The 21,847-nt window shown below is 40.2% G+C and overlaps 2 protein-coding genes and 1 pseudogene across 4 annotated transcripts; all 3 read left to right on the top strand.

Moving 5' to 3' along the window:
* Positions 1-431: 431 nt before the first annotated feature.
* On the top strand, positions 432-7,847 carry LOC311344985 (uncharacterized protein; the record flags this gene model as incomplete). Of its 2 annotated transcripts, none has more annotated exons than XM_084469344.1 (6): positions 432-540; positions 5,722-6,057; positions 6,149-6,526; positions 6,979-7,098; positions 7,223-7,278; positions 7,719-7,847. In XM_084469344.1, the coding sequence occupies 6 exons, from the start codon at positions 432-434 to the stop codon at positions 7,845-7,847; spliced, it is 1,128 nt and encodes a 375-aa protein (XP_084325470.1). The 2 variants fall into 2 exon arrangements, with proteins under 2 accessions (XP_084325470.1, XP_084325471.1); XM_084469345.1 differs by lacking the exons at positions 5,722-6,057; positions 6,149-6,526; positions 6,979-7,098; positions 7,223-7,278; positions 7,719-7,847 and adding exons at positions 733-1,068; positions 1,181-1,546; positions 1,823-1,939; positions 2,065-2,120; positions 2,931-3,059 and having other exon boundaries at positions 482-540.
* A 1,089-nt stretch (positions 7,848-8,936) lies between these two features.
* Positions 8,937-11,247, top strand: LOC311345223 (annotated as a pseudogene). The gene is made up of 6 exons: positions 8,937-8,948; positions 9,270-9,432; positions 9,470-9,800; positions 9,881-10,167; positions 10,557-10,644; positions 11,237-11,247. The product of its transcript is annotated as an uncharacterized misc_RNA (transcript).
* Positions 11,248-12,006: 759 nt separating this feature from the next.
* Positions 12,007-18,738, top strand: LOC311345222 (uncharacterized protein; the record flags this gene model as incomplete). Its single annotated transcript, XM_084469600.1, has 8 exons — positions 12,007-12,048; positions 12,885-12,961; positions 13,908-13,984; positions 14,179-14,514; positions 14,598-14,972; positions 15,203-15,296; positions 17,285-17,360; positions 18,610-18,738. 8 exons carry the CDS (start codon positions 12,007-12,009, stop codon positions 18,736-18,738), a joined length of 1,206 nt encoding a protein of 401 aa, XP_084325726.1.
* Between the last annotated feature and the right edge of the window lie 3,109 nt (positions 18,739-21,847).

The raw sequence follows: 21,847 nt of genomic DNA, 5'->3' as shown, positions 1-21,847 counted from the left end.
TTTCCTCCCCCAAAGTTCAAGTGTGGAAGGAAGTATCATAGTTAGCAGGAGGGAAACTGGATAGAGCAAACTGTTTAGCAAAAAATTTAGCAGCAGGGGCAGATGGTTAGCTGGAGGGACAAGCCGTCTGACCCCCGGGACGCCTGTGTGACCACATGCACAGCGGGCAGGTGGGAAGGCGCAGGCTGTGGGCATAGAGACCTGTCTGTGAGCTGGTAGGAGCCAGGCCCAGCTGATGGTTAACCTGGAAGGGTGAGGATGAGAATAAGCTCAGTGTATTGGTTTGTTTGGGTCCACAAGCTCTGAGCCAGTCCACCAGCCACTATATTATTAACATGAACTGCACCTCACGGAAAACTAGGAGGATCATTGGCTTGCTTCATTCAGTGTCTCTAGGTTGCAGCCAATCACAGTTGGTCTATGGTATGTAAATGGAATTTTTTACCTTCAAATCTTTCATTGGAGCGAGAACAGCGCTAGTTCAGCTTCAGCACGAAAAAGGGACAATGTATTTTGCTATGATAATCCTGAGTACGGCACGTAAGTAAATTTCTTCTCAAATTCCATTTCTTATGTAACTTATTCAAATTTAGCCAGAGGTGTTTGGTGATAATATAACTTGCATTGCAGCATAGGTCTATTTCTTTATAAATGTATTTGCAAACCAAAAACAGCAAAAACACATTTTTAAGAACAATTATTCATAGTTCATATTTATTCTTTTTTTTTTAGTGTTGATTCAGGCCCAAAAAAGTCCTCTTTTGGTCTCCGTGGAATCAGCAGGACTTGGAGATACTGTTACCCTTCATTGTGAAGCTGAGCAAATGGATTTCAGTAATTTATACTGGTACAAGCAATCTCCTGGATGTTTTCCCGAAATGGTCGCTTCGAAAGTGTATACATTTGTTACATTGAAGCCCCACTTTAATTTAACTTTCACAGTGGAAGAAGGTGCTTCTGTCTTTAATCTGATCATTCAAAACGTAACTAAAGGTGATGAAGCATACTATTTCTGTCAACAATACTCACGAACTAGTTGGAATAATTTCACCTTTCTGTCCATCAAAGGTAAGATAAATTGCTTTCACTGTTCATCTTCAATATTATGACAAGCATTTCAAGAACCTTTTGTTGACAATAATAATTAATAAAATAATAATTATATGATTTAACTGTTCAGATAACAATGATAGGTTTGACTCCCAGACTGTGGTCCAACAGCCTGTGTCAGCGTCAGCTCAGCTGGGAGCCCCTGTGGCTCTCCAGTGCTCTGTTACCTCCCAGAGGATGGACCACAGTAACCAGTGCCAAAGGAAACCCAGTGTGTACTGGTTCAGATCAGGATCATCTCACCCTGCAGTCATTTACATGAATGGAAACAGGAGGGAATGTCAGAATAGTTCTGGGCCTTCGTCTGCTCCACAGAGCTGTGTCTACACTCTCCCCAAGAACAATGTAGACTCCTCTGATGCTGGGACTTACTACTGTGCCCTGGCAGCATGTGGGGAAGTTGTGTTTGGAAATGGAACCAAGCTGGATGTAACAGGTCAATATAATGGTTTTTTTTTCTAAATAGTTTTCATTGAATTAAACTTTACTCTGTAGGCGAAACCAAATGTTCCTAAAAAAATAGAACAATACTGAAAGTACAAAAACTATACAAATGTTTGATGCAAATTCAAAATCAAACTACACATATATGTATTTACAATAAAATGCTGTTGTTGCAGTACATTTTATGACTCAAGAGGCCAGTGGAAATTGTCATGAAAAAAATTAACATAAAGCTTTGATAAACCAAATGTTGATTATCTGATTCTAGAACCCAATTGGCATCTAGTTACCATGGTGCTTGGAATACTGTTGGCTTTCTGTCTGGCTGTGATGACAATCCTCTTTCTAACCAGAAATAAAAAGTATGTTTGTGATCATCACAAAGGTACAGTACATTCTCCAGGGTTTATTCTGTGGAGACATTGTTTTTACAGATATATACAGTTTTGTGACATCTTATCATCGTATCTTTTGTTTTAATTCAGAGCATTAATATTCTTCGGTTCTTAGGAACTCTGAGTGCTTCCTACCATGTTCCACGTGACTCACGGATTCAGAAACAACAGGTAAAAAGGTTAAACATGATGTATATTTAAAAGCTGAGGCACATATGACTATTTTTACTACAGTATCTGAATGGTTAGTTAAGTAAGGGATAATGTATAGAACGCCGGTCATTATCGGGAAAATAAGCCGACAAGGCAAACCGGACACTGATGCGTAGCAGAGGGGTCTTCCGTCGCCCTGAAGGCGCTTTTTTTCGATAATGAGCAGCAAAGTTCTATACATTATCCCGCTTATTACACGACTAGCCAAAATGAAAAAATAACTTCACACGGTGTGTCATTTTACAATTTATTTGTTACCAGCATTCGTAGAAATAGTCCACTAAAGACGTTGAATTCGCCTAGCAACCGAATACACTGGGGTTGATAAGTTACTACTACGGAGTGATACGTAAGACGTCAATCAGAGGCAAAAAAATCCACTTTCCTTGACAGCGGTCATTATATGCTTAGCAACGGTCAATTATCAAAAACTAATCGACCGCTGGAAGTCGGGAAGGCCCATGCAAGTGAACGGAGCATTCCACAGCATTGAGAAGAGCCGTGTAATAATGTACAGTAATGTATCGCAAATTTAGAATAATATTACCTTAATTTGTTGCAATATCTAACCACCTTCCTGCTCGGAGTGTAGTTACTTGGTAAAATTAACGTGGCTATTGTTTGGTTATTGTAACAGACCAGCATGTTCTAGACCTCAGTATACGATTAGAAATCAATGCACCAGATCAAAGGAGTGGTCTCTACTTCTATTCTACAGCTGTGAATTCTCTCAGATGTTTGGTAGTAATACACAGTTCTCTGTTGTAGGACGGGGAAACAGATTCCTTGAACTATGCAGCATTGGAGTTCTCTGGCAGGAAAACCAAAGGAGGGAAGAAGATCAGTGAAAGGAATCAGGAGAGTCTGTATTCTGCTGTGAGAGAAACCTGCCACTGAAGTCCATCAACCTGGGAGTTTGTATCACCTCATGAGGCTAAATGAGGTGATAATGGTGTTATTAATCAAGACTTGTTTATTATCATGAGTATCTATAGATCGATACTTATGTTTAGTGATGTCGCTCTTTGTGGATCATAAACAGTAAATTGTTCATAATTTGTGATGTATTTTGTGAAGCCTATCTGGTTGATGTGCAGCAGTACTTGAAGCCATGAAGAGAATATTAAACAGTTAACAAATCTTGAAGCCTAAAATTATACTTAAAGAAAGAAAAAAAGAGACTTAGAAGTGAGTAGAAGAGTAAAATGGACAAACTGACATGCACAGGAAATGAATCAAACGAGATATAAAAAAAACAATATCCACAAACGAGCTAAAACAGGAAAGGAAAAGCAAAGATACTTAGAGACCTCTGGTTCAATTCATATCTGCTTTTAAAGCCACAGTACTGACACAGCTTGCACAGGATGAGCACTCATAACAGAGCAGTGATGCTTTGCAGCCAAAACCACAAGCATAAAAGTCACAGCACTTGCTTTGAACACTCGGTTGCTTCAGAGTTTTCGCTCTGAGTTTCGTGTGGAAGTAAAGCAACCCGAGTCCTCCCAGTTCACGTCACAACAATGGATGCCCATTTCGCTGTCATTACATTGATAGACTAAAGTGAACTTGCAACAAGCATTAAGAGGCGAACTTAATACCCATTCTAACATTTGCGTTATGATACATTGCTTGCAATTATAAACAACCCCCTGATAATTTCTCGCTCCTGTTCAACCATTGCAAGCAGTTCTAATAACTGATTCATCTGATTCAGCAAAGAGGCGCATACTTGTTGTTGTTATGAAGTCTAGTCTCAAGAACGATCAGTTTTTCCGGTTTTATGTCATAGCCTACAAACTTCTGAGGGGCGTTTCCAGAACACTCTTATTTCAGAAGAAGGGAAGGTTTACGTAAAGACAAGTAAGAGCTTCCAAAACTCCAAGCTGTTTTGAAGGCGGCATGAGTTGATCTGTGCGTCACACATCTGATTGGACACTCCCATACTTGTATGATGTCTCAAAGTGCTACACTTCAAAATGGCTCATCGACGTGACAACACCTTGTAATAGGGACCCAATATAAAACCATACAAGGCTAAGATGACTGATGAATCTTAAAAGTAAATTAACAGCAGGTGACTGCGTTGCACGTAACAATTGACAAGACATCATTGGTTGTGTATGAATGGTTGGTAATGTGTCTCTGTATTGGACTGATGTTGCATCTGATGCTCCCTGCAGCCCAATATGATCCCAAGTGAATATTAATATTAAGATGTTAAAATCTCAGAATGTCATTCTATCAACCATTGTAATAAGATGGTAGCAATTTTTGAAATGAACTGAATTTTACTCTTTTGAAAAGAAAATACAAAAATTACAAAAGAATCAAGTGAACATTTTTTGTTCACATACACAAATATAGCCGTGTATGTTCATATTTCCATTTCATGGTTGGTTTCTGAAGGACCTCTGCAGCACATCCTGTTGATACCTGCAGACAGGTCTATTTACGTTCACGAGTTTTGGTGGTGCGTGTAAAACAGAGACAAGGCCAGCCACAGCCCTCGCCTCTCAGATCATCTGCTGCTTGGGCTTCGCTCTCTTTTTCCAACCCAGTGGTAAAAGAAATAGCTTCTTTATTACCTCTAAAACGCTTATCCTCACAGTGGCCAACATAGCAAAAAGGTCACAACCGATATTGCATCAAATAAGCACAGATAATAAAACAACTTCCTGAGAAGGGGTTCTAGTGAACGCCATATTTCAACCAACCCTCTTCCCTACCCCAAAGTTAAAATGTGGAAGAAAGTGTCAAAGTCCTGAAGGAGCTGCAGCTCGTGGGGCAAACAGTTAGCTGCCGAGACAAATGGTGGAGGGGCAAACGGTTACTTGAGGTGGCAAATGATTTCTGGAGGGGCAAATTTTGGCCGCAGGGGCAAGCCGTCTGACCCACGGGGCACCTTGGGTGACCACAGGAGCAGCAGGCAGGTGGGAAGGAGCAGGCACCTTACGCATGCTGCGGGCATACCACCGAGACCTGTCTGTGAGCTGGCAGGAGTCAGGCTTATCTGGGGGTTAACCTGGCAGGGTGATGACCAGAATGAGCTCAGTTTATTTGCTTGTGGGGTCGATAATCTTTGACCCAGTCCAACACGATAGTTGATGGCTTAGTTTTGGGTTTACTGTCTAACCTTTGTTTCCACCAGCCACAATAATATCAGCATGAACTGCACCTCACAGAAACTAGGTGGATCATTGGCTTGCTTCATTCAGTGTCTCTAGGTTGCAGCCAGTCACAGTTGGTCTATGGTATGTAAATGTAATATTTTACTTCCAAATCTTTCATTAGAGTGAGAACAGCGTTTGTTGAGTTTCACCGCCAAAAGATGTTTTTTGCTATGATAATTCTGAGTACAGCACGTAAGTAAATTCCATCTCAAATTCCATTTATATCTAATATGACTTATTCAACTTCAGCCATGGGTGTTTGGTGACAATATAACTTGCAATTCAGCTATTTATATTTCTTTATAACTGTATTTCATAAACCTAAAGCAGTAAAAATAAAATATGAACAATTATTCATAGTTCTCATTCATTATTTTTTTTATTAGTGCTGATTCAGTCCCAGGAGGGACATCGATTGATCTTTGTGGAATCGGCAGGACTTGGAGATAATGTTACTCTTCATTGTGAAGCTAAAGACGACGATAGAAATTATTTATACTGGTACAAGCAATCTCCTGGATACTTTCCCGAAATGGTTGCTTCGAAAGTGTATGGATCAATTACAATAAAGCCCCACTTTGATTTAAGATTCACAGTGGAAGAAGGTGCTTCTGACTTTAATCTGATCATTAAAAACGTAACTAAAGGTGATGAAGCTAATTATTTCTGTCAAAAATATTCACGTGACAAGTGGAATAATTCCACCTTTCTGTCTGTCAAAGGTAGGCTCAATAATTGTCAATGTTTATATTCAATATTATGACAAGTATTTTAAGCACTTTTTGATGATGAATATATTATTATACTGTGCAGATCACAAAGACCAGAGGTTTGTCTTCCAGACTGTGGTCCAACAGCCTGTGTCTGCATCTGTTCAGCTGGGAGACCCTGTGGCTCTCCAGTGCTCTGTTACCTCCCAGAGGACGAACCACAGTAACCAGTGCCAAAGGGAACTGAGTGTGTACTGGTTCAGATCTGGATCAGGACCATCTCACCCTGCAGTCATTTACATGAATGGAAACAGGAGTGGTGCATGTCAGAATAGTTCTGGGCCTCCATCTGCTCCACAGAGCTGTGTCTACACTCTCCCCAAGAACAATGTAGACTCCTCTGATGCTGGGACTTACTACTGTGCCCTGGCAGCATGTGGGGAAGTTTTCCTTGGAAATGGAACTACGCTGGACATATCAGGTCAATAAAATGTTTTTTTTTCTATACAGTAAATGAGTGAATCGACAATTCACTAAAAACAAATGCTTTTCATTAAATTAAACTTTACTCTGCAGGCAAAACCAAATGTTCCCAAAAAATATGTCTGTTTATTTTTAATCTTAAATCTGGGATTATTTTTGATGTCAAGCAAAATTTCAGGAGATTAATTAAAAACTAGTGCACATTATAGCCTAGCAGCGCAATCTTTTATTTTTTTTATTGGCAAAACTAAAAAATCTAACAATACAGAAAGTACAAAAACTATACAAATGCATGATGCAAATTCAAAATCTAACTACACATATATTTACATCAAAAGGCTGTTGTTGCAGTACATTTTATGACTCTAGAGGCCCATGCCAGTGGAAATTATCAGAAAAAAAAGTAAAAGAAGGCTTTATGATGACCCAATTTTGATTATCTGATTCTAGAACCCAATTGGCATCTAGATACCATGGTGCTTGGAATACTCTTGGCTTGCTGTCTGGCTGTGATTACGATCCTCTTTCTAACCAGAAATAAAAAGTATTGCGTTTGTATTCATCGCAAAGGTACAGTACATTCACCAGGGTTTATTCTGTGGAGATATTGTGCTTTTACAGACATATACAGTTTTGTTACATGTATCTTTTGTTTTGATTCAGAGCATTAATATTCTTTGGTTCTTATTCTTAGGAACTCTGAGTGTTTCCTACCATGTTCCACGTGTCTCACAGATTCAGAAACAACAGGTAAAACTGTTGAACATGTTGCATTGGTAGACATTGATGAATACTTTGTGTCACATAGACTAGAGCTCAAAACTAAGTCTCATCAAGTGTTGTTTGGGCGATTTTCAGATCCTTAAATTGAATCATTATCGAGCAGAAATGGAGTTGGTCTATTAAATGGCTTGGAGATAAAATACATGGAATTTACATATATATTTAAAAAACAATATTACCTTCATTTTTTGTAATATCGAACTACCTTCCTGCTCAGACAGTAGCTACCTAGTAAAACAAACGTGGCTATTGTTTGGTTATTGTAACACAACGGCATGTTCTAGAACTCAGTTTATGATTAGAAACCAATGCACCAGACTTTCACTATCAAAGGAGTGGTCCCTACTTCTATTCTACAGCTGTGAATCCTCTCAGATGTTTGGTAGTAAAACAGTTTTCTGTTGTAGGACGGGGAAACTGATTCCTTGAACTATGCACCATTGGAGTTCTCTGGCAGGAAAACCAAAGGAGGGAAGAAGATCAGTGAAAGGACTCAGGAGAGTGTGTATTCTGCTGTGAGAGAAACCTGCCACTGAAGTCCATCAACCTAGAAGGAGTGTGTCATCTAATTAGGCTTAAAGAGGTGATAATGGTGTTATCAGGACTTGTTTATTATCATGAGTATAGATTGCTACTTATGTTTAGTGATGTCGCTTTGTGTGGATCATAAACAGTTAATTGCTCATTATTTTTGATGCATTTTGTGAAGCCTATGGTTGAAGTGCAAAAGTACTTAGAAAATATTCAGCCAGTTAAAAAATCAAGCAAGTTAAAAAAAATTTGATGCCGAAAATTATACTTCACAAAATAAAAAAAGAGTTGTTGAAGTGAGTAAAAGAGGAAAATGGACAGACTGACATGCACAGGAAATAAACTAAATGAGTTATAAAAAATCTATATCCTAAAAATGAGCTAAAACATGACTTCTGGTTCAGTTCATATCGGCTTTTTAAACACTGACACAGCTTGCACAGGATGAGCACTCACAGAGCAGTGATGCTTTGCATCTAAAACCACAAACATAAAGGTCACAGCACTAGATCATTTGACTAGACATTATATAGGCTGCAACTTTTTATATCTCAGAGTTGAAAATGTTCAGTCAAGTGATGGGAAATGTATGTCCATTTCATGGGTGGTTTCTGAAGAACCTCAGCAGCACATCCTGTTGGTCATGTGTTTTGGTGGTGCGTGTCAAACAAAGACAAGGCCAGCCACAGCCCTCGCCTCTCAGATCATCTGCTGCTTGGGGCCTCGCTCTCTTTTTTCCGACCCAGTGGTAAAATAAATAGCAAGAAAGGAAGTGAACCAAAAAGTAGTTGTATCTAAAAAGGAGGACGACATTCAATATTCACTGAGGCTAGATCACACTGTGTCTTTATTTCCTCTAAAACGCTTATCCTCACAGCATCCAACATAGCAAAAAGGTCACAACCGGTATTGATAAGCACAGATAATAGAACGACTTCCTGAGAAGGGATTCCAGTGAACACAATATATCCACAATACCCCATTCCCTCCCCCAAAGTTAAAGCGTGGAAGGAAGTGTCAAAGTCCTGAAGGAGCCCAGCTGATGTGTCAACAGTGAGCTGCTGAGACAAATGGTGATCTGGAGGGGCAAACAGATGGCTGGAGAGGTAAACGGTTAGCTTGAGGTGGCAAATGATTTCTGGAGGGGCAAGCCATCTGACCACAGGAGCAGCTAGCTGGTGAGATGGAGCAGGCACCTTACCCAGGTTGCTGGCATACCACGAGACCTGTCTGTGAGCTGGTAGGAGCCAGGCCCAGCTGGGGTTAACCTGGCAAGATCAGGACTACAATGAGCTCAGTTTATTGGCTTGTGGGGTCGATAATCTTTGCCCCAGTCCAACACTCCGATAGCTGATGGCTTGGTTCTGGGTTTCCTGTCAAACCTTTGTTTCCACCACAATAATATTAACACGAACCGCACCTCACAGAAAACTAGGAGGATCATTGGCTTGCTTCATTCAGTGTCTCTAGGTTGCAGCCAATCACAGTTAGTGTCTTTTACGTTCAAATCTTTCATCAGAGCGAGACAGTGCTAGTTCAGCTTCAGCGCAAAAACGTAGTACAGCACGTAAGTAAATTCCTTCTCAAATGGTATTTCTTTCTATTTTATATATCTCATTCACATCAGCCAGAGGTGTTTGGAGAGTCCTCGTTTGGTCTTTGTGAAATCAGCACGACTCGGAGATACTGTTACCCTTCATTGTGAAGCTAAAAGAACTGCTAGTAATTGTTTATACTGGTACAATCTCCTGGATATTTTCCCGAAATGGTTGCTTCAATAGTGTATAAATCAATTACAATGAAGCCCCACTTTGATTTAAGATTCACAGTGGAAGAAGGTGCTTCTGACTTTAATCTGATCATTCGAAAGGTAACTAAAGGTGATGGAGCAAACTATTACTATTACTACTAATACTCACTTGACTCTTGGGATAATTGCACCTTTCTGTCTGTCAAAGGTAAGATGGATCCCTTTCAATGCTCATACTCAATATCATGACAAGCATTATTGATGATAATTATATGATTTAACATGCAGATCACAATGACCATGGGTTTGTCTCCCAGACTGTGGTCCAACAGCCTGTGTCAGCATCAGCTCAGCTGGGAGACCCTGTGGCTCTCCAGTGCTCAAGTACCTCCCAGAGGACAGACCACATTAACCAGTGCCAAAGGGAACCCAGTGTGTACTGGTTCAGATCTGGATCAAGACCATCCCACCCTGCAGTCGTTTACATGTATGGAAACAGGAGTGGTGAATGTCAGAATAGTTCTGGGCCTCTGTCTGCTCCACAGAGCTGTGTCTACACTCTCCCCAAGAACAATGTAGACTCCTGTCACGGCCAGGCTAGGACACAGGACGCAGATGCAGGGTCTTGGTTGTATCAAAAATATATTTATTACAATCTCTCACTTGGAGGAACCGGAGCAAAAACCAACAACGAAAGGCAGCACTGTGACAAGACTGTGGAAAGGCTGGAGTGACCGCACGCAGACGAACACAAACACACTGGCACAAGACAAAAGGAGACGCAGACTCTTATACACAGGGTAACAGGGAACAGGTGAAACCACTCAGCAGACAATCAGACTGAGACACACGAGGAAGGGCAAGTGACCTGAAACGAGAGGAGAGTTACTTTTCAAAATAAAACAGGAAATGACAAGACCAAACATGGAGACAGGACAAAAACCCCTTGACCTCACCGCGGTGTGACAACTCCTCTGATGCTGGGACTTACTACTGTGCCTTGCCAGCATGTGAGGAAGTTGTGTTTGGAAATGGAATGAAGATAATAACAGGTATATATATTTCATTTTGTGCTTCTAGTTTATTTGCTTATAATTTAATTCAGAAGAAAATAGACTTAAAGGATGATAACATGTGAATATATACCACATTGAGGGCATATTTTAAATGGTAAAAATATTCAAAATATTCAATTCCACATGACACACTGTGAATGTAATGGTACAGATTACAGAAAGAATATGATCTCTACAGATTCATGATGCCCCATTGTTGACTGTCTGATTCTAGATCCCAACCATCATCTAGCGATCTTGGTACATCGGATAATGTTGGCTTGCTGTCTGCTTGTGATTATAATCCTCATTCTAATCATACATTACAGGTTTGTGAGCATAATAACGCTACAGCACATTCAGCAAAATAACTCATATCAGGACAGGTTTAAGAGCGTCCCCTCCACTTTGATGGAGAAGTTTCAGTGTGCAGGATCTCCTTCATTGATTTGGCAGTACATTATTATTTGGATTATTTTATTTTTAATAGTTATTTTAGGCCATAGATATTTATACATTTGGAACCAAATGTCTAATATTTGCAGATGACTATTAAAACACATGTTGTGTCCACTTTGAATCCTCTCAGACTTTTGGTAGTAATACACAGTTCAGTTCTGTTGTAGGACAGGAAAACAGATAGTTTGAACTACACAGCGAGTTCTCTGGCAGGAATAGCAAAGGAGGGAAGAAGAACAGTGGAAGGACTCAGGAGAGTGTGTATTCTGCTGTGAGATAAACCTGCCACTGGAGTCCATCAACCTGGGAGTTTGTGTCGCCTCATGAGGCTTAATGTAACGGTGGTATTGTTAAGGACTTGTATATTGTCAGGAGCATTTGTATATTGTTTTGAATGTTTAGTAATGTTGATTTGTTTGGATCATAAACATTGAATTGCTCATCACTTGTGATGCTGTCTTTGTCCCCTGAATATATTTATTACAATAATCATATATTGATGCCTAAAATATATTTATTACAAAGTAAAAAATTAAAGAAGTGCATAAAAAATATGACAATGGACCCACAGACTCCGACTCTGATGACACACTTACAGTGATTGGGACATAGTGAGAGATATTTAGAGACCTCTGGTTCAGTACATTTCTGCTTTTTCAACCACAGTACTGACCCAGCTAACACAGGATAAACATTCCTTACAAGGTAAGTGACGCTTTGCAGCTAAAACCACAGACCTAATGGTCACCACAGTAGATCACGTGGCTAGACACTATATAGGCTATACCTTTTCATGGCGTCAAAGTCAAAGGCGTGTTTATCTTGTACCCCTACAAAGTGTTACTTATGCATTAGTGTGTGTAACCATACAAATACTTACACACACCTCTGGTAAATAAGATGTCCTTCACTATAGAGCAGCTGAAGGACATTTCCTCAACTGTAAGTTTTTATCTTGGGCTTTATGGCTTGATGTAGAACCAAGCCCGACTAAGATAACTGACAAATCTAAAAAGTAAATGAACAAAGGGTGCATGCGCTGCATGTAACAATAGACAAGACATCAGTGGTTGTGTATGAATGATTGGTGATGTGTCTCTGTAATGGACTGATGTTGCATCGGATGCTCTTTGCAGCCCAATATCATCCCATGTGAAATAGATATACAAATCTCTGAATTGAATGTAACCAACCAATGTGGAGGATTGTAACCTTTGTTAAAGTACTGAATTAATTATCTATTTTGAAAAAAAGCAAACAAATATTACAAGTGAATCAAGTGAACATTCTCTGTTCAGATACACAAATATCACAGTTTTGGTTCAGTCAGTGATGGAAAATGTATGTCCATTTCATGGTTGGTTTCTGAAGAACATCAGCAGCACATCCTGTTGATACCTGCAGCCTGGTCTATATTATGCTCACGTGTTTTGGTGGTGAGGGTAAAGCAGAGACAAGGCCAACCACAGCCCTCGCCTCTCAACTCATCTGCTGCTTGAGCTCTTGCGCTTCGTTTCCAACCCAGTGGTAAAAGAAATAGCAAGAAAGGAAGTGACCCTAAAAGCTGTTGTTGTAGCTAAACAGGACACTCAATATTAATTTGGGCTAGAACACACAGCGCGCTTACTTCTTCTAACACGTTAATCCTTAAGTGGCCAACGTAGCAAAAAGGTCACACTGGTATTGCAGAAAATAAGCACAAATAATAGAACCGCCTTCCTGACAGGGGATTACTGTGAACTAAATATTTCCTTCCCTCCCCCCTCCATCCCCCAAAGTTCAAGTGTGGAAGGACGTGTCAAAGTCATGAAGGAGCCAAGCTGGTGGGGCAAACCGTTAGCGTGAGGGGTAAACGGTTAGTTGGAGAATCAAACGGTGAAAAGGAGGGCGAAGCCATCTGACATCCGGGGCGCCTTGTGTGAACACAGGAGCAGCGGGCAGGTGGGCAGGACCAGGCACCTTTTGCAGGTTGCTGGCATACCACCGAGACCTGTCTGTGAGCTGCTAGGAGCCATGGCCAGCTGCCAGTTAACTTGGCTCCCAAGGAGCTCAGTTCATTGGCTTGTTGGGGTCGATAAGCTCTGACCAAGTCCAACACTCTGATAGCTTTTTTTTTATGATCAATTTTTTTATTTGTTTTTTCAATCAATTTTTACACATTGCAGGGGAAGCATCTTTGTTGCCCAAACTAAACAAATGAAAAGCAAATTGATTTGAGCAGCCTTGAATCCATTATAGTGGATAACAGGGGTATAGTATAACAGGGGCACAGTGAAATATTGCCCTTTAACCCTTTAACCCTTAACATGATAAGATCAAGGTATTGAACAATTTAAAAAAACAAAAAAACTTCTATGTCTGAATGACATTTATTATATGTACACACACACACACCCACACACCCACACACACACACACACACATACCCGGGAATCTCATGTCCATTGTGTACATACCCATTGTGTACATATAATAAATGTCATTCAGACATAGCAGTATCAAATAAATGCTATGATCATATGATGATCGCAGCCTTGACCAGCGATCAATATTAGATATTTTGGCATAATGTAAAGGTGCTGTAGAGAACACTCTGATAGCTGATGGCTAGATTCTGTGTTTCCTTTCAAACCTTTTTTTTTTCCCATCAGCCACAATACAATTAACATGAACCACACCTCACAGAAAACTAGGTGGATCATTGGCTTGCTTCATTCAGTGTCTCTAGGTTGCAGCCAATCACAGTTGGTCTATAGTATTGGTAAGTAAATGGAATCTTGTTCTTCCAAATTTTTCATTAGAGTGAGAAAAGTGCTTGTTGAGTTTCACCACCAAAACATGACAATGTTTTCTGCAATGATAATTCTGAGTGCGGCACGTAAGTAAATTATTTCCTTCTCATTCTTTCATTCTTTCCATTCCTTCTCAAAGGTGTTTGGTGATAATATTACTTGCAATTCAGCTATTTATATTTCTTTATAAATGTATTTTATAAACCTAAAGCGCTAAAAATAAAGTATGAATGTTTAAGAACAATTGCCCATAGTTCTCATTTATTCTTTTTTCTATTAGTGCTGATTCAGTCCCAGGAGGGACATCGATTGATGTTTGTGAAATTGGCAGGACTTGGAGATAATGTTACTCTTCATTGTGAACTTGAAGACCTTGATAGAAATTATTTATACTGGTACAAGCAATCTCCTGGATACTTTCCCGAAATTGTTGTTTATAAAGTGTTTGGATCAATTACAATGAAGCATCCCTTTAATTTAACATTCACAATGGAAAAAGGTGCTTCTGACTTTAATCTGATCATTCAAAACGTAACTAAAGGTGATGAAGCAAACTATTTCTGTCAACAATACTCACGTGACAAGTGGAATAATTTCACATTTTTGTCTGTCAAAGGTAAGATCAATAATTTTCATTGTTCATATTCAATATCAAGCATTTCAAGAACCTTTAAATGATAGCTGTATTTTGATTTATAGATCCCAATGACCAGATGTTTGTCTCCCAGACTGTGGTCCAACAGCCTGTGTCTGCATCAGCTCAGCTGGGAGACCCTGTGGCTCTCCAGTGCTCTATTACCTCCCAGAGGACGAACCACAGTAACCAGTGCCAAGAACCCAGTGTGTACTGGTTCAGATCTGGATCAGGACCATCTCACCCTACTGCCATTTACATGAATGGAAACAGGAGTGGTGAATGTCAGAATAGTTCTGGGCCTCCGTCTGCTCCACAGAGCTGTGTCTACACTCTTCCCAAGAACAATGTAGACTCCTCTGATGCTGGGACTTACTACTGTGCCCTGGCAGCATGTGGGGAAGTTGTGTTTGGAAGTGGAACTACGCTGGACATAACACGTGAATATATTTCCTGCTTATCTTCCTGTTTATCTGCTAATTATTTAATTAAGAAGACAATATACATAATATAATAACATGTGTATATATGTAATACTGAGGACTTGATTGAGATTGAATTTGAAATATTGAATTCCACATGCCATACTGTTAATGAAATAGTAGAGATTACAGAAAGAATATTATCCCTACAGATTCATGATGCCCCATTGTTGATTGTCTGATTCTAGATCCCAATTGTCATCTAGTGATCTTGGTGCATCGGATAATGTTGGCTTGCTGTCTGCTTGTGATTATAATCCTCATTCTAATCATACATTACAGGTTTGTGAGCATAATAACACTACAGCACATTCAGCAAAATAACTCATATCAGGACAGGTTTAAGAGCGTCCCCTCCACTTTGATGGAGAAGTTTCATTGTGCAGGATCTCCTAAATTAATTTGGCAGTACATTCTATTCCATTTTAAATAGATAGAGTGGGACTAGAGATGTTTATACCTTTTAAAATAAATATCAACTTTGTAATGCTTTGTATAAGCATACATGGTTGTTAGATGACAATTTGTCAGATGTTTGGTAGTAATACACAGTTCTCTGTTGTAGGACAGGAAAACACTATGCAGTTTGAACTATGCAGCATTGGAGTTCAATGGCAGGAAAACCAGAGGACGGAAGAAGAACAGTGAAAGGACTCAGGAGAGTGTGTCTTCTGCTGTGAGAGAAACCTGCTACTGAAGTTCATCAGCCGGGGAGTTTGTATCACCTCATGAGTATAAAGGAGGTGATAATAGTCTTATTAATCAAGACTTGTTTATTATCATGAATATATATATATATATATATATATATATATATAGATTGTTACTTATGTTTAATGATGTCGCTCTTTGTGGATCATAAACAGTAAATTGTTCATAATTTGTCATGTATTTTGTGAAGCATATCTGGTTGATGTGCAGCAGTACTTGGCCATGAAGAGAATATTAAGCAGTTAACAAATCTTGATGCCTAAAATTAAATTTCACAAAACAGAAAAAAAGAGACATAGAAGTGAGTAGAAGAGTGAAATTGACAGACTGACTTGCACAGGAAATGAATCAAATTAGATATAAACAAACAATATCCTATAAATGAGATAAAGCAGGGAAAGGAAAAGCATGAAAGATACTTAGAGACCTCTGGTTCAGTTCATATCTGCTTTTAAAACCATACTGACACAGCTTGCACAGGATGAACACTCATAACAGAGCAGTGACGCTTTGCAGCTAAAACCACAAGCATAAAGGTCACAGCACTAGATCATTTGACTAGACATTATATAGGCTGCACCTTTTTATATCTCAGAGGTCAAAACTTTTGATATTGTTTGTATTGATCTTGTGCCCACACAAAGTTTTTATCATGGATGCATGCATGTGTGTAACACAAAGTCTTACATAAAGCAGACACACACACACACACACACACACCTCTAGTCAAGTCGACCTGCAGTTTTGAGCTGACAAATATTTCTGTTACTGTATCTCTTGCATGTTTTTCTTTAGTCACTAGTTACACTAACTACAGCAAGTAGGAAGGGAACTGGGGAAAGGAGAAAGGTCCCAAGGTGGCCTCAAACTGTTAAGATAAAGTCCCCATATTTTACCACAAGGTGTCATGTTGATGAGCCATTTCAGAATATATCCCTTTGTGACATCACAATGTGGGAGCGTCTACTCGGCTGGGAGGAGTGGACTGGGGGACTGCATCATCTGGTAGGCGTGAGTTGTTCTGTGAGTCACACATCTGATGGGACACTCCCACATGTATGATGTCTCAAAGGGATGACTTGAAATGGCTCGTAAACCAGACACGGGCTGGTAAAATGGGGCCCGATATAAAACCATGCAAGGCTAAGATAAGACTTCATTGGTTGTGTATGAATGGTTGGTGATGTGTCTCTGTAATGGACTGATGTTGCATCTGATGCTCCCTGCAGCGCATTATGATCCCAAGTGAATAATAATATTAAGATGTTAAAATCTCTGAATGTAATTTTATCAACCATTGTAATAAGATGGTAGCAATTTTTGAAGCATGCTGAATTAATTAATTTTACCCTTTTGAAAAGAAAATACAAAAACGACAAATTAATCAAGTTAACTTTCTCTGTTCACCAATACAAATATAGCTGTTTATGTTCAGTCAGTGATGGGAAATGTATGTCCATTTCATTGTCGGTTTCTGAAGAACCTCAGCAGCACATCCTGTTGATACCTGCAGCCTGGTCTATATATGCTCATGTGTTTTGGTGGTGCGTGTCAAACAGAGACAAGGCCAACCACAGCCCTCGCCTCTCAGATCATCTGCTGCTTGGGGCCTCGCTCTCTTTTTCCGACCCAGTGGTAAAAGAAATAGCAAGAAAGGAAGTGACCCTAAAAGCTGTTGCTGTATCTAAGAAGGACGAGGACACTTGATATACACTGAGGCTAGATCACACTGCGTCTTTATTTCCTCTAAAACACTTATCCTCACAGTGGCCAACATAGCAAAAATGTCACAACCGGTATTGCATCAAATAAACACAGATAATAAAACAACTTCCTGAGATGGTGTAGTAGTGAACGCCATATTTCAACCAACCCCCTTCCCTACCCCAAAGTTAAAATGTGGAAGAAAGTGTCTAAGTCCTGAAGGAGCTGCAGCTCGTGGGGCAAACAGTTAGCTGCCGAGACAAATGGTGGAGGGGCAAACGGTTGGCAAATGTTTTCTGGAGGGGCAAATTTTGGCTGCAGGGGCAAGCCGTCTGACCCACGGGGCACCTTGGGTGACCACAGGAGCAGCAGGCAGGTGGGAAGGAGCAGGCACCTTACGCATGCTGCGGGCATACCACCGAGACCTGTCTGTGAGCTGGTAGGAGCCATGACAAGATGGGGGTTAACCTGGCAGGGTGAGGACTAAAATGAGCTCAGTTTATTGGCTCGTGGGGTCGATAATCTTTGACCCAGTCCAACACGATAGCTGATGGCTTGGTTTTGGGTTTCCTGTCAAACCTTTTTTTCCATCAGCTACAATAATATTAACATGAACCGCACCTCACAGAAAACTAGGTGGATCAGGTGGACCTATCTTATGTTTTAACTAAGAGCATAAATATTCTTCTCTTCTTATTCTCAGGAACATTGAGTGCTTCCTACCATGTTCCACGTGACTCAGAAATTCAGGAAGAGGTACATCTGTTTCAACATGTTGCCCCTGCGTATACATTAACAATTACTTTGATTGTGTCACAAAGAGCTTAACCTAAGTCTTATTCTGTAACGTTTGATCAATTCTTAATTCTTAATCTAATCATTATCGAGCAGATATGCTGTTGGCCTTTTGAATGGCTTGGAGATCACAAATTAAAATTTACAAATGTATTTAAAGTGAGACACATATGACAATCTTTGTTCTTATCTGAACAGTTAAGCTACCTGGTAAAATGAACGGGTCTAGTGATTAGTTATGGTAACAAATCACATATATACAGTATATATATACATATACAGTAGTATGATTGTAGCTGTGACTTTTACTCTGGAAGAAGTGGCCTCTACTACAACTCTGAATTCTCTCATATGTTTGGTAGTAACACACAGTTCTCTGTTGTAGGACGGGGAAACGGATGGTTTGAACTACGCAGCATTGGAGTTTTCTGGCAGGAAAACCAAAGGAGGGAAGAAGAACAGTGAAAGGACTCAGGAGACTCTGTATTCTGCTGTGAGAGAAATCCGCCACTGAAGTCCATCAACCTGGGAGTTTGTGTCACCTCATGAGGCTGAAGGAGATAGTGGTATTGAGTGTATTGTATTTAGAGGTATTGAGTGGTATTGATCAGTACTTGATTATTGTCATGAATACATGTAGGTTGTTTCTTATGTTTAGTAATGTTGATTTGTTTGGATCATAAACATTTTATTTCTCAAAATGTGTGATGTATATTGTGAAGCCTATCTGGTTTGATGCCCTGCAGGACTTCTAATCAGATATAAACAAACAATATCCAAAAAACAAGGTAAAACAGGAATGGAAAAGCATGATGGATACTTAAAGACCTCTGGTTCAGTTCATATCTGCTTTTTAAATCGTGTGTGTAAGCTTATGTTGCAGGGCCCCGTTTCCCGATAACGATGGATCCACGCTTGTACGATCATTCTTGTGATGGATCTTACGATGCTTCGTAACTTTTTGCCGAGCGTTTCCCGGAAGTCCTCTTAACATGAACGCACGTGCACTGCTCTTACAACGTCGTAGGCTTGTAGTGTTGTGGATAAAACCGACATAATAATACTCAACAAAATTACTAACAAATACGAGAGGTCGAGAAGGACTAGGGTTGAATGATCAAGGCTTCATTGTCACTACGCAGAGTAACAACAGTACCTGAGTTTGTTTGGCAAAGAACTCCCGAACTCTCCCGAACTCCACATTATATTCTCCCATTGTCTGACCAGCCCTAACATGCCCTTGGCCAATCTCAATGCTCTAAACTACAGGCCTCAGTCCCGTTCCCCATTAGCATCTATCTTCCCGCCTACGCTGTCCACAATACATTCAGTAATACCAGGCCTGGACTGGGACAAAAATTCAGCCCTGGACTTTTTGGTCCAGACTGGCCCACCACAATCCACGTGCAGATACTGTGCCAACTCGGCCCGTTGATGTACTGTACATATAATCACACAAGCCCTTAATAACACTACTATACTGAATAATATCCCTTTATATTCTGGAGCCTTGAATAGAATAAATGATGACTACACAGTGTGTTGCTCACTTGCTCTTAAGAAGGATACTGGAGAAAGGATTTAAGATTCAAGTGTGTTGTTTATTTACCTCCCAAAGAAGAACCATCTTTGACATTGTTTATTTTAATACTCACTGGATCAAGAAATGCTGCCTGCCCCTTGAACACCAACAAGAAGAGGGAGAACAACACCTCAAACAAATTAAGGCCTGAGTGAGAGGGAGAGAGAGAGAGAGAGAGAGAGAGAGAGAGAGAGAGAGAGAGAGAGAGAGAGAGCATGGGACATAATGATTGAGTCACTTTACAGTATCTTCAATCAGAGATGGTTGGATAATAATAATTGAACAATTAATAACAATAAATGTAATAATATAAAATATATATAAAGCATATTTGAACAAATTGGACTGTGTATTGATACTTAAAACACTAACTCTGGTGACCTGATTTGGGGGATGTAATTATAGGTCAAAATTGTGAAAATAGCAGATCTACATGCTCAAACAACACCACATTGCAACATGTGAGTTTTAAGCTTGTATATCTGCAAATGTATGGCATCCTTTGATAAAAACATAAAATAGTGGTTAATAAAAGCAACTACCAATTAATCAGGATAGTATTTAGTTGTAACACACCACACACTATGCAGATGTCAAGTAAAGTTCAACGGTTCTGAACATTTAATGAGTGTTTATCCACAACATGTTAGCTAGCACACACACCTGCTATCACCACCACCAATCTCCTCCTCCTCCTCCTCCTCCTGTACCACCATGGCAGCGGGAGCCTCACTATCACTGTCCGTGTCCGCCTGCGACACCTGCTGAGAGGGACCCGTCGCAGCCAACGCAGCCGAAGCCCCGGAGCCGGAGGCCACGCCGCCGCCGGCCCCCGCTGCAGCAAACATGTTTAATATGTTTCTGCTCTTAGCAGCATCACTAGCGAGAGCTTTTATTTTCTTTTCCCTCAGCTTTTCTGCACCGCCTTTTCGTTTTTTCTCCATTTTAGTTTTTTTGTGTGTGTTTCTCTTCTCTCTCGTAATGATCGCTCATCATTAAAGGTGATTGGACGAGGGGGGTCTGAAAATGCGTGGGCGGGACTATGGGCCTCTGTAGCCTACAATAGGGCCACTGGGCCAGGTATTGTTTAGACAGACAAGCCAATGGACCTCTGTGGGCTGCAGCCGAGCTCTGTGGGCCGGTGCATGTCTCTCTCCCTGGGCTGCAGCAAAAAAAGGCAGCCACTGCCGGCCCATTATTGACCGGCCAACCGGGAAAACTCCCGGTACTCCCTATGGCCAATCCAGCCTGAGTAATACAGTAATACAGTAATTTAACAAGAAATACATAAAAACAGAGTTACATATTAAACATTGTAGTTACATGAAGTTTATAGATTACACATGAATTATATGAAGTGAGATCTTTGATTAAAGTCCATTCATCGCCTTGTTTATAACCTGATCTTAAATCACCATGACTTATCACATGTGTTTAAGAGATGAGCCCTGTAAAACCAATATTCATTTAAACAGTAAAACATGCATTGTAATAGTTAATAATGCCACTTTATTTTTATGTGGCATATACAGTCATAATAATCATAAAGCTGGTACTGTCTGACTTTTAGTAAAAGTATGGATTGAGTGAAGTCAGTCAGGTCACTCTGCCAGAATACACATCACAAGAACATATGGAGGAGGAACCGCAGGAGGACGTCTCTTCTCACTCGGACGTGAGCCAGTCTCTTTCAGGGACCACTAAAACGTAAATGAGGTGGGGCTTTCTTCTTTTGTTAGCACGTGAATGAGAGACATTTGTTGATCAAGGAGAGCCAGGTAATATCAAGTGTTTAACATTTGGCTGATATCATTGACTAGAGGAATGCCTGTCTGGTGGTCTCCGGTCAGCCCAGGACCCTCTGAGGTGTTACAGGGGGGCCAGGGCCCTCCCCAATCTGTTGACCCGGTTATTTTCTACTATTATTCCAAAAATATGGCAGAGATATCCTTTTAAACCTTCATTATTTTCTACCATAGTAGCTGTCCACTGACACGGTGCTGAAATGGGCTCCGTAGGAGGGGGAGACGCAGGAATGTTG

The sequence above is a fragment of the Micromesistius poutassou genome (genome assembly GCF_964030765.1).
Source record: "Micromesistius poutassou genome assembly, chromosome: 6".
NCBI classification, from domain to species: domain Eukaryota; kingdom Metazoa; phylum Chordata; class Actinopteri; order Gadiformes; family Gadidae; genus Micromesistius; species Micromesistius poutassou.
Note: the sequence above shows the minus strand (reverse complement) of the source record. Positions and strands in the feature narration are given on the sequence as shown.